This window comes from Hippichthys cyanospilos, chromosome 22 (genome assembly GCF_059441005.1).
Source record: "Hippichthys cyanospilos isolate Australia breed blue-spotted pipefish chromosome 22, RoL_Hcya_1.0, whole genome shotgun sequence".
Lineage (NCBI taxonomy): Eukaryota > Metazoa > Chordata > Actinopteri > Syngnathiformes > Syngnathidae > Hippichthys > Hippichthys cyanospilos.
The window spans coordinates 4904440-4920684 of NC_142390.1; the positions used below are offsets into that span (position 1 = coordinate 4904440).

At 44.9% G+C, this 16245-nt stretch overlaps 1 protein-coding gene across 1 annotated transcript in view; it reads right to left on the reverse strand.

The window, feature by feature from the left end:
* Window positions 1–58: 58 nt before the first annotated feature.
* chrm2a (cholinergic receptor, muscarinic 2a) overlaps window positions 59–16245 on the reverse strand; it is a 35538-nt gene continuing 19351 nt past the window's right edge. Inside the window, exon 4 of the mRNA XM_088406237.1 lies at window positions 59–2317. Coding sequence (XP_088262363.1) covers window positions 766–2268 — 1503 coding nt within the window. The 5' untranslated portion in view covers window positions 2269–2317 and the 3' untranslated portion in view covers window positions 59–765. The remainder of the gene's footprint in view (window positions 2318–16245) is intronic.

A 16245-nucleotide genomic window follows, 5' to 3' on the forward strand; every position in this document is an offset into this window, starting at 1 on the left:
AGAAAATTTTGCAGTGTTTTGTGGTTACCATCAAGATAAACAAAAGCCAAATGATGAAAAAAAAAAAAAAAAGGATCCAGTTCTTGAATAAGATGGGGAAATTCACGGTGAGGATTTTGGGTGTACACAAAGCCGCTTTGTACATTTATCTACAAGTGTATGTTGCTGAACTTAAAACCTAAAACGCGTGAGGTTTGTAAATTCAGGCAGCCCTGTTGTCCCGTTGTGGAGCGCTAAATTCTTTATAGCCTAATGATGCTACGATTGCTCACAGAACATTGAAGAATCTTTGTAAATGACAGGGTACTTCTGGGTGGCACAAGTGACTACCGTTGCCAATAGCAGTAGTGTCAAACATACGGCCCGTGGGCCAGTTCTAGCCTGCAAACAGGTTTAATCCGGCCTGCAAGATGATTTTGTGGAAAAACTTGGTATTGAAACATGAATAATAATGTTAATGTTTCGTGATTGATAGTGATGTTTTATTTGTACTGTTTTGGACAGTATTAAAAAACAATTATAAATTAGAATTTGTTTCTTGTGCAATAGAAGCAATAGAAGTTCATTTTTTCCTCAATTCCTCAACAGGTCAGAGAGAAGAAAGGTTTGTTTACTGCTGGTGTCATCCGAGATCACTTAGGCTTTTGCCACCCGTAAGTACACGTATCGTAATCGAGAAACACCCTATTTAGAGAAATGGTGGAAATGGGGGGATGAACGGTCATTCACACAGAACACGTGCACAACGCCACATTTTAGAAATGTCTACCTAGCCGAGCGAATGTTCTTGTACTGGCATAGCAGCAGGTGCTTGAATGTCTTTTTGAAGGTGACGTTACACAGGGCGTAACAGGCAGGGTTGATGGTGCTGTTGATGTAGCACAGCCAGTAGCCCAGCGTCCACACCGTGTTGGGTACGCAGCTGGAGCAAAAAGTGTTGATCAGCACCATCACGTTGTAAGGTGTCCACGTAGCCACAAAGGCTACCAAGATGGCCATGATGGTGCGTGTCACCTTCTTTTCCCGCGATGGGGCTGCCTTCTTTTTCTTGTTGGGCGGTTGCTTGGTCATCTTGACGATCTTGCGGGCCACGTGGTTCTGTCGTTCTTCGGAGGCCGGCACAATCTCCACCGTGGCATTGGATGGCGTATAGCAGTCTCCCTTGGGTGATTTGGCCTTGATCTTGATGCAGGTCAGCTTGGAGACGCCCGCCTTGGCACGCTGGCGGGGGAGAGGGCGGCCAGGGTTGGGGGCGGAATTGGCGGCGGAAGATGGCGTCTCCTCGTCCTTCACGTTGGAAGCGGCCGCGCTGCCCGAGGTGGAGTCGTTGGAGCTCTCCTTCTCCTCGCCGGCGGCGCAGATCTCTCTCGCCGTGTCGTCGCCCTCGGTTTCGGCCTCAGCAGTGGTGGAGGAAGGAGCTTTGCCGTTCTGCATCCTGCCGTCGTGCTGGTTGCCGCCGTCCTCCGTGTTCTGGCTCTGGGAAGCTGCTATGTTCTCAGATGGTAAGTTGTTGTTGTTGGGTTTGTTCCTTCGCTTGGCGGGCGACAAAGGCTCAGAGTTGCCTCCCGATGGCTTGCGATTATCCTTCTTGACGCGGCTCTTGCTCGCCCTGGAGATTTGCCAATAGAGCTGAATCATGATGATTACAGGCAAGTAAAAAGCAGCGATGGCGGTGCCAAAAGTGACGGCAGCATTTGAGAAGAACTGAATGTAACACTCCTTCTCTGGCACTGTCCGCCCGCCTACAATGAACTGCCAAAAGAGGATGGCGGGCGCCCACAGGATAAAGGACAGTACCCAGGCGGCAGCAATCATCATGCCTGCCATCTTGGTGGTCCTTTTTACAGGGTAGCTTAGTGGTTTAGTGACGCAGAAGTACCTGTCAAAGCTTATGATGAGCAAATTCATGACGGACGCGTTGCTGACCACGTAGTCCAGTGCCAGCCACAAGTCACAAACCACTGGGCCCAGAGGCCAGTACCCGATGACAATGTAGACCGTGTACAAGTTCATTGAGCAGAGTCCAATGATGAGATCGGCACACGCCAGGCTGAAGAGGAAGTAGTTGTTGACGGTCTGCAGATTCCTGTTGACCTTAATGGAGAGCATGACCAGGATGTTTCCAATCACCGTGACCAGGCTGAGCGAGCCTGCCACCAGCACGATGAAGACCACCTCCACAGTCTTGTAGGAGCCCTCACGCTCCTCTGCCACGTCTGTGTCATTGCCTTCCGAGGCGTTCCAGTAGCTGAAATTCAGTGCATCCATGGCATTGGCTCCGGCTCCGGCTCGTCGTCACCTCCTACTCACACAGAACCTGCGGAGGAGCACAAAAGAGAATTTGTGATGAAAAAGATATTTATACCCTTTGAAATAAAGTGCTGTCACGTTAGCGTATTAATATTCTACTAAGCCGACATGCTGCCTAAACATCTGTTTGATAACCTCGGGGGTAACAATTGTCGAGGCAGCGCTTTCTATTATGTCGTCTTATTAAATTGTGCTGTCAAGGCGCCGGCATGTCTCAGAATAATATTCAGAAATGTGACATGGAAATGGTAGGAAATTGAATGAAAACAATGAAACAACAGCCAGAGCTGCACGCAAAGTGCTGTCCATAAAGTAAAAACAAAGACTGAAAAACATGGCCCTTTGTTGCAAAAAGCGGGAAGTCGGAAGTCCAAGCGCATTGGAGTCATATTCACGAGTAAGGGAGGAGCAGAATGGAACAATGACAGCTGGATCAATACAGCGTCTACAGTGATGCAGTCTCCGTATCGCTCTGTTGGTCTAAAGAAGGCTCTGGCGTAGCTCTCTATTAACAATTTGATCGACGTTTCTATCCTCGTCTGTGGACATGAGCTATGAGTGTTCACCGAAGGAAGAAGATCTTCTGGAGCCTTCCTGAGTGAGGTGTTTCAGGTGCTTCCCGCTGGAAGGAGGCTGGGAGGACGACCCAGGACGCCGTCGGAGAGTCTCTATTTTGCCTAAGAGTTTCTCAAGATCCTCCTTCCCGGACACTCAAGATCAGGCATGTTTGTGCACACCCGATTCAAATGATCAGAAGCTTGTGGAAGCCCCATAACAATTCTGATGGCAGACTTCCTGTGTCTTTCGGTCTTTTTTGATCCATCATTGGTCTGTCTCCCATATAAAATATTCAAGTGTTTTGCACAAAATCCACTGGCCCTAATTACCACAATGAGTGACGTAAGTGTACATGCCTCATTTGAGTGCAGTTGTGAACATTCACTTATCTGCACTGCCAGAAATCCCCAGCGATGGCATTGGGGCATGGAACTAAGCTGGCCTAATCCCTGTAAAATGTTTAACACTTCCGATTTACGCCAGTAAAGCGCGACAAAACAAACGGGACACACTTGTTTCCTGCCCAGTGGATTATAGCGACAGCGCTGATGCTCACAGCGGTCCCAAAGGTATCTGCTCTTCGTCCTCCACTTAAGCATCGACTCACCTGAGAGCTCGGACACTCACGCGAGAATCCAAACAAATCCATCTGGCGTTGACATGGACATTCCCTCCCCCTTGCTTTGACAGGCTGCAACATCTCTGCATGTCCCCGAGGTGCCCGAATAGAAAGAGTTTTTTTTTTTTTTTTTTCCTTTCTTTCCTGCCGTTGACTTTCCAGCATGCTGAGTGAGCGGTCGCCTGGGGAGATCCGCTGCGACTTATCTTCACATAGCTATCAATCATTGGGCTTCCTACTGAGCATCCACCCCAACCTCATCAGAACTCTGACGCCAATGATCACACATTTTGACTGATGAACATAATGCTGTTGCCAGACTCCTTTCAGTTGGACATACCTCACACGGATGCCTAAATGGCTTCTTTTGTTTCAGGTATTAGCCTCCTGGATGCCGCCATGCGAATAAATGAGCTTTCCGTATTGTTCCCTGTTCCGATTTGCGGTTTGCTCACCAGAGCCGAAAATTGCTTATGCCCTTTGGGGAGCACAAAAAGGCCAAGCTCGCCCTTTCATCGCCACCTTAACCCCCCTGCGTTTTGTGCTTTGCACAGGTGAGCAGAGAGCAGCGAAATGACATCTCCAGCCTTGCCTTTTTAATTTGAAGCGGACTTAACGGATCAGTGCTTTTTTTTGACGGCAACAGGTGGCTCTTTACGCCCGCATCAAGCACATTGTTTGATTTGTCTGTGTAGCAGCTGTTCATTTAAAGCGACCCGCTTGGACACTTCTCCCGTGCTCTAGGTTCACATTTTACATCTGCGGATCCCAGATAAATCCCGGGGGCACCTGCGCCCCTCTCCACCCATCCCAAGATTTTTTCATTTCCATCATCGGCGGCGCTCTCCACATCAAGCACTAGACTGGTGTTTATTTGCCATTTGCAGACGAGCATGACCAGAATGTAAAAACTGTAATTGTGGCTGCACAGCCGAGACGTCAAGAGGATAGTGTGGGTCGATGCACTCGAGATTTCCCTCTTTCTACAAATCACCTGTATAAGAAAGAGGAAATGGAACCCATTCGAAGCGAAATTGACATAGATTGGTCAGCATACACTGGAGTCATAGAGATGATCAATCAAATCTGCAGACAACCTGGTCACACAACTACACTGACAATTATTTATGTCGGTTCATTTTAAAAGCGACTTTTGCTTTTGAAATCACCTGTGACACTGAACACACCTTCTCTCAAGGTTTTCGATGTCGTCACATTTGCTGGTTATAAGTAGATAACTGTACCTCCTGAACTTGATGGGTCTGGCAGTTGAACAAATTGGAAATCATCCTAACGTCAGATACAGGTGCTAGTTTGCGACCGGGTGCTTAATTTAAATTCTGAACCGCGTCAAAAACAAGAATTTCATTGGCTAGATAACTCAGACGACTTGGCGTTTCTCTGGCCACAAACTCCACTTGTGCGGACCTCCTTCAAACCTGCTGCTTTGGGGCATGAAAGGCATCTGTCCTCCAACTCTACTGTGTTCTATCCAGGATGCCCACCCTGAAGAATGGGCCATATTCCTGCCTCCTGGCTCCCTGACTGTAAGGACCTTTCTGGTTTTTGGGGGACGTCTGGGAATTGCCCCTTGAAGGGGAGAGGTAATGTCATGCTCTGGATTTGGATTGGAGTTTTGATCAAGTTTTCCTGCCCTTTGTAATGGTCTCCTCAACTCCACCGGAACCTTTACAGGATGTTGTTTTGGGACTCTACAATTCTTACTTGTGTGTGAATTCAATCTCAGTATTTAAAAGTGGACTCTTACTACATGGCTATTTTTATATTGGCCGCAGAACTGTGCTCAAGCTGAGCAACAAGTGTGATTAATCATGTTTGGCACCAATAGGATTCAATGTACTTTTTTTTAAGGTCATTGATGTTTGCATCACAAATCAGTGAATATCTCATTTAAAGAGTCAAAGTTTGCCAAATGACTTTTACTCAAAGGTGTCAAACATATCCCCTGTAAGCAAGGATATGAGTGGGGATCACATCCTGACAGGTGTTGCATTATCCCCCGCTAATCTTTCGATGGGGAGGTAAACGAGAGCCGAGTTTCGGGAACGTCGCCTAAGTGGGTGCTGTCACAACGCGGCTTGACTTGACGGGCCGCTGGCTAGGGATTAACATTCCATCGGCTTTATTTCCAGCGCCGCCGCCGGGCTCGCTGTTGCGAACTCCGATGGCCATTTGTGATTGACGGCAGCACGTCGCACTCACGTCTGACACTTTTTCACTGTCTGCTGCCTCTTATGCGATGAAGGTGTGCTTTGCCTCCCATCTGTGAGCCCGCCGCAGTTAATACAGAGAACTGTAAATAGCACAAACTGTCCGAGGGCAACATTTTCTTTGCTTCTTTATCTCTTTGCTGTGAATCACAGGAAGACGTGTGGGGGATGGTTGGCCAAATGCAGAAACAATGAAGTGGAACAAATCCAACAGGCACCCACTTTACCCCCCCCACGCCGCCACCACCACCGTCATGCCTGCCTTTTCTCTGTCGTCGCTATCGGCAGTTATCTTAATGGGTGCCAGCTTTCCATCGAGGCCGGGTGCGAGCCAGCCAGCCGGAGCAATGCAACGCTAGTCATTCAAGGCGCATGCGGAGAAGCTGGTCTTTTCCTTTAGGGATATTTAGATTGACGCCAACTTGTCAAGAAGAGAACATTCCGGGCTTGTTAAACAAACTGTTGAAAGTCAAAAAACTCTTTTCTGACCATGCTGTTTTCAGCATCATGTAAATTATATTTTTTTCCCAAGATGAACAACAAGAAGTTGTAGATTGCTAGCAAGTAATTGTAAAATTAAGCTATGATTGCGATTAACTCCAGGCCTAGTTAGGAGCTGTTGCAACAGGTTTAGTTTTATTTGCTTATCCCGTCAATCCTCCAAATTTGAAAACGGAACGTAATAACCATACCACAGATGGTCACCATGTTTTCTTTTCACTGCAGATCAGGACTAAAACAACAATGCAGCAAGCTTTCTTTAAAACACCCTTCAGGGACGGACTTCAGGCGAGACCCCAGAAACAACACAATAGTCCAGAGCCTCTTTGCGGCCGCATCTCTTTGTAATGAGCCAGCTCATGTAAATGCATGCAAGCCGGAGAAAGAGGTGAGTCCTAGAAGCAGCGTACAATCGAGCAAGGGTGCACGCTAAAGGCTTTCTTGGGAAATGATCGTAACGAGCGGCAATGATAGGAAGACGCAATATACAAACACATTATGATGTGTTCCCAGCCTAGTGGTGGATCCATTTCCTCAGAGTTCACTGGAGTGGAAACAAAGGATGCTTGTGCCTAGAAATGACAGCAATCAACCCAGGCATATTATTTGGGATCAGCATGATAACATATACAAATTCTGCATCTGTACAATACTAGCACATGTAACGGTGGGGTTTTCGCTTTGTGTTGACCATTGTAGCTTTGATTTGAAATATAACATAGCCAAACGAATTTGTTCTCTGGTCGGTGGGACATCTAGGGTTATGTTGTCTTAGCAGTTTGCTCAGCACGGTGTCTTTTTCCGAAGACAATTGCGGAATTTTGGCAAATGCCCAACTTCTGTTTCTAAAAACGTCCTTGAGTTGCATCGTAAATAACGTCTGTGCGCGCTTGGGCCAACTTGCACAAACAAAAGAATAGATGTCTCTTGAGTCACCGCAATCTGCTTGGAAAAAGTTTTGTGGAATTTGTAGCCTGAGGATCGCTATTAACAGCTGCCGCTTCTCGCTGATATCTGATCAACTTTAATAAGACACTAAAGCTCTTCGTTGAGGTGGAAGGAAAGCAAATTGCTGCAGGTGAGACAGCAGAGACCCATACCCCGCCCTCACGTCTCTTCTCTAGAGAAGCTATTATCTTTCGATGTATGGAAATGTGCTAATTAAAGGCAAATCAGAGGAGGATTCTTGAGCAAGTTATTACTGTGAGATTAAATTTTTAAATTACATATGCAAGATGGCCCATCTTTATCTTCTTCTTCTTCTTGTCCTTTTGTTTTCAGACCATGACATATTTTTCCACAGGGGTTAGACGGAAGCAAGGGTGCCTGGCGTTGATGGAGGTCGGAAATGACACTGTCATTTTTCACAAATGGTGCAAAGCGGTCGCCGTATCAAAAGCGTTGATAGGGGGCACTTTTTTATGACTCCTTTTATGATTCTAAGAATGCTGCAGGATGTACACTGTTAATTCCCCTAACAGTCTGAGGTATGTGCACTTATGACACACAGGGGCCCCTAGGGGTTCCCCCAGAAACATCTGAGTCATTAACTTTGATCACATGATCACAGCTTGTTTCTCCCACGTTTTAATGATTGCCCAGAAAGGAACAAGCTTCCCCTCCCCTCTCACACTTAAAAGACAGGATCCAGACTATTGGAATGGCGGCCCAGATCAGGAAAATTCCTCTGGTTATATTTTCAAGACCTGGATCTTCCACGTCACGTAGAACTGGTTAGATTTGACCTTTTATGACATCGGCACTGGGATGCCTCTTCGGGTGCAATTGCTACATCTAGATTCACTCTGTCATTTACTGTAGGAACAAGCTCCTCTTGTTTTTTTTTTTCGCTTCCCCGGAAATAAAACCTAGTGACACAACTACCTGAGTGACCAAATGAGGAGATTTTGGTACATATTGTTCTGGGTATTGGTGCACAAATCTAACCACTTAGGAAAAAAGATTCTCCTTGTTTGATTACATTTATTTTTTATAGCTATACATAAAACCCAAGAAGTGGACTACCAGAGTGACCTGTTCTGGAAAATTCAATTCGTACTGGTAACCTTTTGGGTTCAATTTATAGATTTAGAGCCCACCTGTCAGCTAGGAACGAACTCCTCTTGTTAGGTTTTATTTCCTCGGACAGACTCTCCACAGAAGCACCACTCAGATGGGATTCTTTGACCTTGGTGTTGTCTTCTGCCTCACTGTGCACTCAATGAGACATTATCCAGACAGTGTACCTTTTTGAGTGGAGAGAAGCCAACAAAGAAAGAAGAAATATCCTTGCTCCCCGGGGGTGGTCTCCTCCCCGTGAAATATACAGCAGAACATTCTGAAGGGAATACAAAGCCGATGGGCACAGACAACAACACACTGGAGGTTGTTGATAGGGGATGGCTGGTTGAGTATTCGTAGCACTTTGTCTAAATATTTATGCTGTATCTTGGCAGGCATCTGCTAAGACACATTCTCCCCCGGTGGCCAGGTACCCTTGAGAGCTCGGAGGGGGAGGGAGGGACGGGAGGCAGCGCTAGGAAATGAATGCAAATCTGTAATTATATCTCAGCGACTGAAGATCGCCATCACTTTCATTTCCTGCCTCTCGCTCGTCTGCGACATCGCGAGGTTGTCTGCCGACCAGTCCTTGCACTCTCATAGGACTTTGACATGAACACACTTAAGCTCGTCTCAAGCAAGCCATTTAGATACAAACCATAGCGGAAGACGACACAAAGAAAAAGAATACGTTACAAAATCCCAGGCGGTTCAGATGTGAAAATCCCGTAACAAATTTCACCCGGGAGCCTCCCTCATCACCACGACCGATAACACTCGCGGCTAACAAGAAGATGCCAGATGTTACGTCACCGCAATCGGAAATCTCGACTTGATCAAAGTTTCAGGCAATGGATTAAATCTTAATGGACGTGTCCATTGTTTAACTTGTGTGCGGTTGGCATCATCCTCTACCAAGTACTGCACAACGATTGGAAATGAGATTAGAGATTATTGTGTGAACTGTTTGGTGGCGGAATTCAGAGGGCACAATTTGATTGTTGTTGTTGCTTTCACTCCGTTTTGTGCTAGGAAGAACAAACTTCTCTGCTCAAGAGAGACAAATACTAAAAATAAAAGCTGCACTCAAACAAAGGCGCCTTTCGAATTATTACCGTGAAAAGCAGCTGTGTAATTATGACATATTCATCCATCCTCCGCATCGCTTTCCCCCGTGTCCCCACTTGACAGCTTTATATTACGAGGTGGGAATATTGCTGGACCGCTGATTCGCTTTCTCACTCTGGACAACTAATTAGTGTTTGCTCTAGCAACAACGGTGCTTCCGCCACGACGATAGCATCAACAAACTGCCTGCGGCCAAATGCGTCTGAGCCCGAGGAAGCACGATGTCGTTTTTGATTTGCCTAATTGGCTAATTTTGACGTCATCCACCCCGAAGGCAAAATCCATGGGAAAGGCCAACGTTTGACCCAATTTTCATAATAGTTATCTATCAACTATAAATCTTGCGTTTGAAAAGGAAAAAAGTAAAACATTTTTTCCCCCACGTGGGAACCTGTCAGCAGAGTTTGACACTAATCATTGTGAATTATAAGTCTACAGGAACTGACTGCTACAAACTGAATAGAATACCGTATTTTCCGCACCGGATTATAAGGCGCACCCTCAATTAATGACATTTTTTCAACCACAATATAGTAATACTCAAATAAGTCAATGTCAATATGAGCAACCTTGTTCAACTGTAAACACACAAAAGAAACAGGTAAAGCTTACTTTATCACTTCATTCCCCATCTACCAATCTCAATATTGATCCATATATAAGGCGCACCCAATTATAAGGCGCACCATCAGCTTTTTAACAAAAATTAAGGCTTTTAGGTGCGCCTTATAGTGCTGAAAATACGGTAATCGTATATAGATCATCCAATATTTGTTTTTGCAACGTGTGTATTGTTAGACGTGGATATTTTCTGCTCGAGTTGTTTTAGAAGAAGGTGTGATGAGACGACACATCTGCAGATGGGTGGGAAAAAAAGCAGGCGAAGGCGGAACACCGTGGCGTCGTTCTTGATGTTCCTGGGAAAGAAAATAGCAGCGTGGACTCGTATCTACATCCCCCATAATCACAAAGTGATTAGGGCCAACCCAAATGAATAAATGAGGAGCGGACAAGGTGTGTATTTAGAACGGTAAGAGATCAGTGAACTGTACACATCTCTGTCATCTCTTGTGAGTAAAAAGCGTGCAAGCTCCTTGTCTTCCTTCATGTTTGTTGTTTATTAAACGTTCTAGGTTGCCGAACCTAACAACAGCATCTCTTATGATGCAAAGCCGATTTGAATGTCTACTTTTTGGATATGGCACAAAAATACCATTCTAATAAGTGACTCAATAATCTGCAGTAAAATTCGTCGCTACTTTTCACAGTAGACATATTTCCCCAACCCCTTACGGATAGAGTGGGTGCACTGCAATCACATTTTTTTTCCTCCTCTCCCCATCGCTTAATCCCAAAGTGGATATGCAATCACAACCGGACCGGATTCAAGTGGCAGCAAATTCACCGTCAGACGGGGACGCCTTTTTCCTGCCCGCCACAGGTCAAGTTGTAGCAATGTCAAGCGTCGAGCTAAGCTGCGCTTTGATCACACGCTAATCTGCCCACGGCCTGGTCTTGCACCAAGAGAACAAATTCACAGTTGCCTTAATGATCCACTGACAGAAAGGACAGAAAAGAACCTTGTCTTGTTTTGGATGAAAAAAGACTGTTGTCACTTGACCAAGATTGTGATTGAAGTGATGTCAAGCCACACGGGTGACGGTAGACGGCGACTATTCCTAGAGTTCTTATCTTGATTGCAAGTGCACTTGGTAAACAAGGAAAAAAGGGCCGCCAGGATACACCACGACAGTTTATTTGACGACGAGTAGAGGCGCATGAATGCAACGTCGAGTTATACGGCGACAAAGCAAATATCACGCACGCAAAATAAGTGATCCATGTTCTGCTGATGGAAGAAAGCCTTTTGTTCATTTACCACTGAAATACACTCTCATGGCTCATTTAAAAAGGGGAGTACAGCAGCCGACAATTCTTTATTCTCATAAACTGCCTGAGAGATTAAAAGCATGAAAGGTTTCTTCCTTTAGTTATTTTTTGCGTTCAAACCTGAGCTGTAAAATCCTGACCGCCGCCTCTCACGTGCAAACTTTGTGTAAAAGTGAAGTTTAATTCAGTTAAAATCACATATTAGTTCAAACTAGGATAAGGTGTCTCTCAGCAATGGCTTGTGTGTGTGCTATTTTTTGTAGCTGTATTCCAAGTAGTCGATTTTTGGGGATTTATCGTCCGCATCAAGAAGGTGTCTATTTTTAGATTGTAACCTTCACCACTTCTATGGCAGTTTTCTATCCATTCACATTTGAAATGTCAGCACCTCGTGTTGCGTATCTGTCTCTGAGCCCTTTTTTTTTTTCCAATTGAGCTAATAGTCAGCGTTTACTCTTTGCAGAAAAGATAGAGGGAAATACCATGACTATTTGTTGCAGAGAATTGCTGCACTTTCCAGCCAGCGGGGGCAGCCATAGTTGCTCACACGTGCAGGAAGGGTAAGTAGAAGAAGAAAACAGTTTGTTTTTTTTCTAACTGGTTTCATGATTTTGATTGGTTTGTTTATTCTCCTCTCTCAGGCTCCCTCTGATGATTTTCAATTCCCCCTGTGGAGCGCTGCTAAATGAGGTGTAGTAAAAACATGAATGCGCACAAACACACACAGAAACACACACACGTTCCAGCCCAGAGAATGGGATAGAAATGATGCCACAATTGATTTTAAGGCAACAGTAAACATGATTTCATTTTTGTGGGTCAGTCATCGCGTTGCCATGGAAACTCATGTCTATTTTTTTTATTTACTTGTCTTTGATTTAGTGTGCTGTTGATAGAATGTATTGTAATAAACATCCATGTTCAATTTGATTGTTAAATCAATAGTAATGTATAGTAAAATTTTAGAACTTCATTGAATAGTTCATGTAATTATTGGGTTAGACTCATTTTAAGTTATTTGTATTTGCCCATGTCAAAACCTAAAATCAATTTGAGAAATGCATATTTTATAGTTATAATTTGATAAAAATCTATACACTTGCCATAATTTTAGCGATTTTCACGAATGATATATAAAAATTGTGAGAATTAGTGTGGGAATTGCGCGCACAGCTTTAGTGCACTGCTCAATTATGTCGTTTGGAAGTTCAGTGTGCACGAAAAATAAAATGCTGGTGCGTGCATTCAGTGCTCCGACAATGAAAGCTGTGCACCAGGCAATACACCTGGAAACAGTACAAGGACAGATGCGAATTGGTTAGAAGACAAGGTGCGTTGGGAAATAACAAAAGGGGAGCGCACTCTCCGAACACACCTTCTCAAATTGGTGCATGGACATCAGTGAATTTTCCAACACGCCTCTTGACTGTCTGCATGTGTTGCCCCACCATTTGTGGTAAAATATCCATTGCTTAGCCCTATAGATGCTCATCATTATTCCACCATTTTTTTTTTTTTTTTGCATTGAACAATAGGAAACAGGCAAATCTGTGTTATTGTTGTTTTGAATACACAATGTGTAATTTTCTTCTTTTTGTGTTTTACAGTTGACTTCAACTGGGAGCAGTTTTAAATTTCTAACCCTGTCAAACCAAAAAAAATGTTGGAACAACGGCCGGTAACTGACAACCCGTGAAGACTGGTCACTCGGACCTCAAGGTATCACTATACTGTTAATCTTAGGAACATCTAGCCTCTCGCCTTGCATGCCGGATGTTGAAAATGCACACAACACTTTCTTTGATGTAGCACAAAAATGTATTTGTTCAAATTGCTCCATGGCAAATGTCATGCTATCGCCGCACGGGGGCGCTGCACAGCACTTGTACTATCAGCCTCATGCAGCTTTCCCTCAGTTCTAGCCAAGCTCTTTTGAAAATGTTTAAGGAGATCATAAACCTCTTAAGAGCGGCTGACATTTGAGCAGAAACATGGCTGCCTGCGCACAATGTGCAGCCTTTCGGATTAGGACGTTACACATAAGGTCACCGCCTTTATCGGGGCCGTAAATGATCCCTGAGAGCATTAGCGTCATTTGTGAGGGGGTGGGGGTATTGTTGTGCGAGATGGGTTTCTTTCAGGTGAGTCTATTGATCCGCTTTTAGGTTGCACATGTAGGAGTTTGCATTCTTCGCGCCTCTTGCGTAACCACCACCACCACCTTTTTTTTAAGCAATGTCGGCCTGCGCGGGCGTGAAAACAGGCTGCTAATATTTTGCGCTAGCATGTCAAAGGCACCAGATACAAGCATAATTCCACATAATCAGAAGCTTTGTTTACCGTTTTAAGCAACAGTTTACTTCTACTGTTACTTCTCGTGAGCTAACTTGGCTCATTTGAAATATTTTAAGTACAGTAAGAACAATAAAATCAAGCATAAATATCATTATCGACAGGCATATGGTGGCAAATCTGCGGCTGATCTCGTGAAGCTAGCGCATCAGGTAATCCTTGTCGGGTTTTTTTCTACAATGAAGCTGCCTAGGTAAAAAAAAAAAAAGCCACAGGTAGAGTTAATCTTTTAATGCTTCCTGAAAATCGTTCCACTGAGATTCACAAGGGATTTGATTGACGGAATTAGATAAACCGCTGCAGTTTGTCACAAGAAAAAAACTCTGCCACCGCAAATCTAATCTTCTACCCTGCGTGAATGCAAATAACTTTGATCTCATTCTAAATCTACCAATGGAGGCCAGACCAGAGCAATCGCTCATCCAACAATCAAACACTCCCACGCTGCTGTCAACTTTCCATCGCCATTGATTCTTGTAGATGAAATTATCAAATGCAATTTCTTTGTGATTAATGCTTGTTTGAAATATGGATTCGATCAAAGCGTTTGGACTCCCGGGAGCTTGTGATCCCATTCCTTTTGCTTGCCGCTTATTGCACTGCTTTATACAGCATAGGCAGACAGATGAGATAATAAGCACTCCCATTCTGCTTATGAATGTGTTTGATTCATGGCAGCTCGATTTCTCGCCCAAACCGCTGATTTTAAAATAAGCACATCGTCCTGTGAAAAATCCAAACACCAAGTTTTACAAACATGGTGGAGGAGTAGTTAACATGTCCACCTCACATTTCAGTTACCCGAGTTCAAATCCACCTCGCTCTGGCCTTCTTGTGTGGGGTTTGCATGTTCTCCCCAAGCCCCCGTGGGTTTCCCCTGGGCTTCCTCCCACATCCCAAAAACGTGCAGCAGGTTTGTTGGACATAGACAATTGTCCTTGGGTGTGATTGGGTACGTGAATGGTTGTTCATCCGTCTGTGCCGTGCGATTGGCAGGCGACCAGTACCATGGTCAGCTGGGATAGGCTCCAGCAGGCCCTCAACCCTAATGAGTGGAAGCGTCTCTAGAAAGTGGATGGATTACAAACTCCAAACCGGTAATGATTATTGACGGTATGGCGGTCATGTGTAATTATCCCAGAGAACAAATTTGTCCAAAATGACTGGTATTTACAATATCTGACATCCCATAATGTCCCTCCTGGGATGATTGATCCATTGGAAAGATTTTTCTGGCCGGGATCAGCCAGACTTAAGTCAGTTGCAACTGATTTTTCCACGACGATGATTGCGCAACCAACACTTCACCAGTTGATTGCAGTGGTCTTTTCTGAGAGATCTGCTCGGGATTTCCACCATATTAATGACATTTCCCCACCGAGCGCTACTTGAATCAAGGCCATCCGCCCGCCATTGATCCAACCCCGCTCGCATCTCGGCGACCCATATCCATCACGCCACGTGGCCACGCATGTAACGACGGCGATGGCTTGCTATCTACGCGTGACAAGTGTTACGCGCCTCTCTGATGCATCTCCTCATATTCTCCGCTTTGAAAGCCCTCTGAAACTAATTTGCTGCAGTGCGGGTGACACTCAGAGCATCATTCGAGGGATATATCTTCCCGAAACAAGACAGATATTCCCCATACCTCAACACAAGTTGTAAAACTCATAAAGAGGTATTTCAAAACTCATGAGGACGAGTTGTACTGCTAGCACATGTGGTTCTAGAGGTACAATAACGCAGTTGTTGTTCTGCATTTAATGTTAGTGAATGATTGTGAGCGTTTTCAGAGTGACTCCATGATGTCATGTGATATCACGACCGTCCCGATTGTGTGCTATTATCCGTGGCTTTCACTCTTGCTCTCGTTTCTATCTCCGCCGGAGTCGTACGCTCATGTCATTAATTTTCCTCTAACGTCACAGATGTTGACATTTCATTTACTCCGCTCCACCGGGAATCACCTCAAATCAATTGTAGGCAGCTGGGAGATATGCTAAATCTTTCTCGCAGGCATGCCCATGGGGTAAAAGGAATGTGCGCGTTATGTGTCCACTTGAGATAAATTCCAAGTGACTGGAGTGCAGTTCTTGAGGAAGGAAACGGTTGAGGAAGGAGGCGTGCAATTTCCTTGATGAAATCGTTAAAAAATTTCCTACACTTGCGGAGACAGTGAATTATTTGGTTGAGTGTATCCGAGCGTTTTAGTGCGCTTCCGACGACCTGTACATTTATTCCGCATCGTCCATCTCTGCTATTGACGATGGAATGTGCTTAAGCATCACGGAGACAACGTGGCGAACAACCCTACTGTCTCGAGGTATTTTTGGAAACTATTATACTGCCTCCGGGTTGAGATTTTGACAATTGTGTTTTGAACGAATGGGATGCCAAGCAACACCTCAAATAGTCAAGATCAGAATCATTTGATCGGCTTTTTGTTCCTGGCAGTCCACCTTTGGTTAAGAGGTCAGACAAAAGGACATTGTCATCACTCAAACTTTGCCTGGGTCAGGTGTTGCTGGCAACAATGGCAGAGATTTAACCTGACAAGTCCTTCATCTTTTACAGAGGCAACAGCCTGCATTT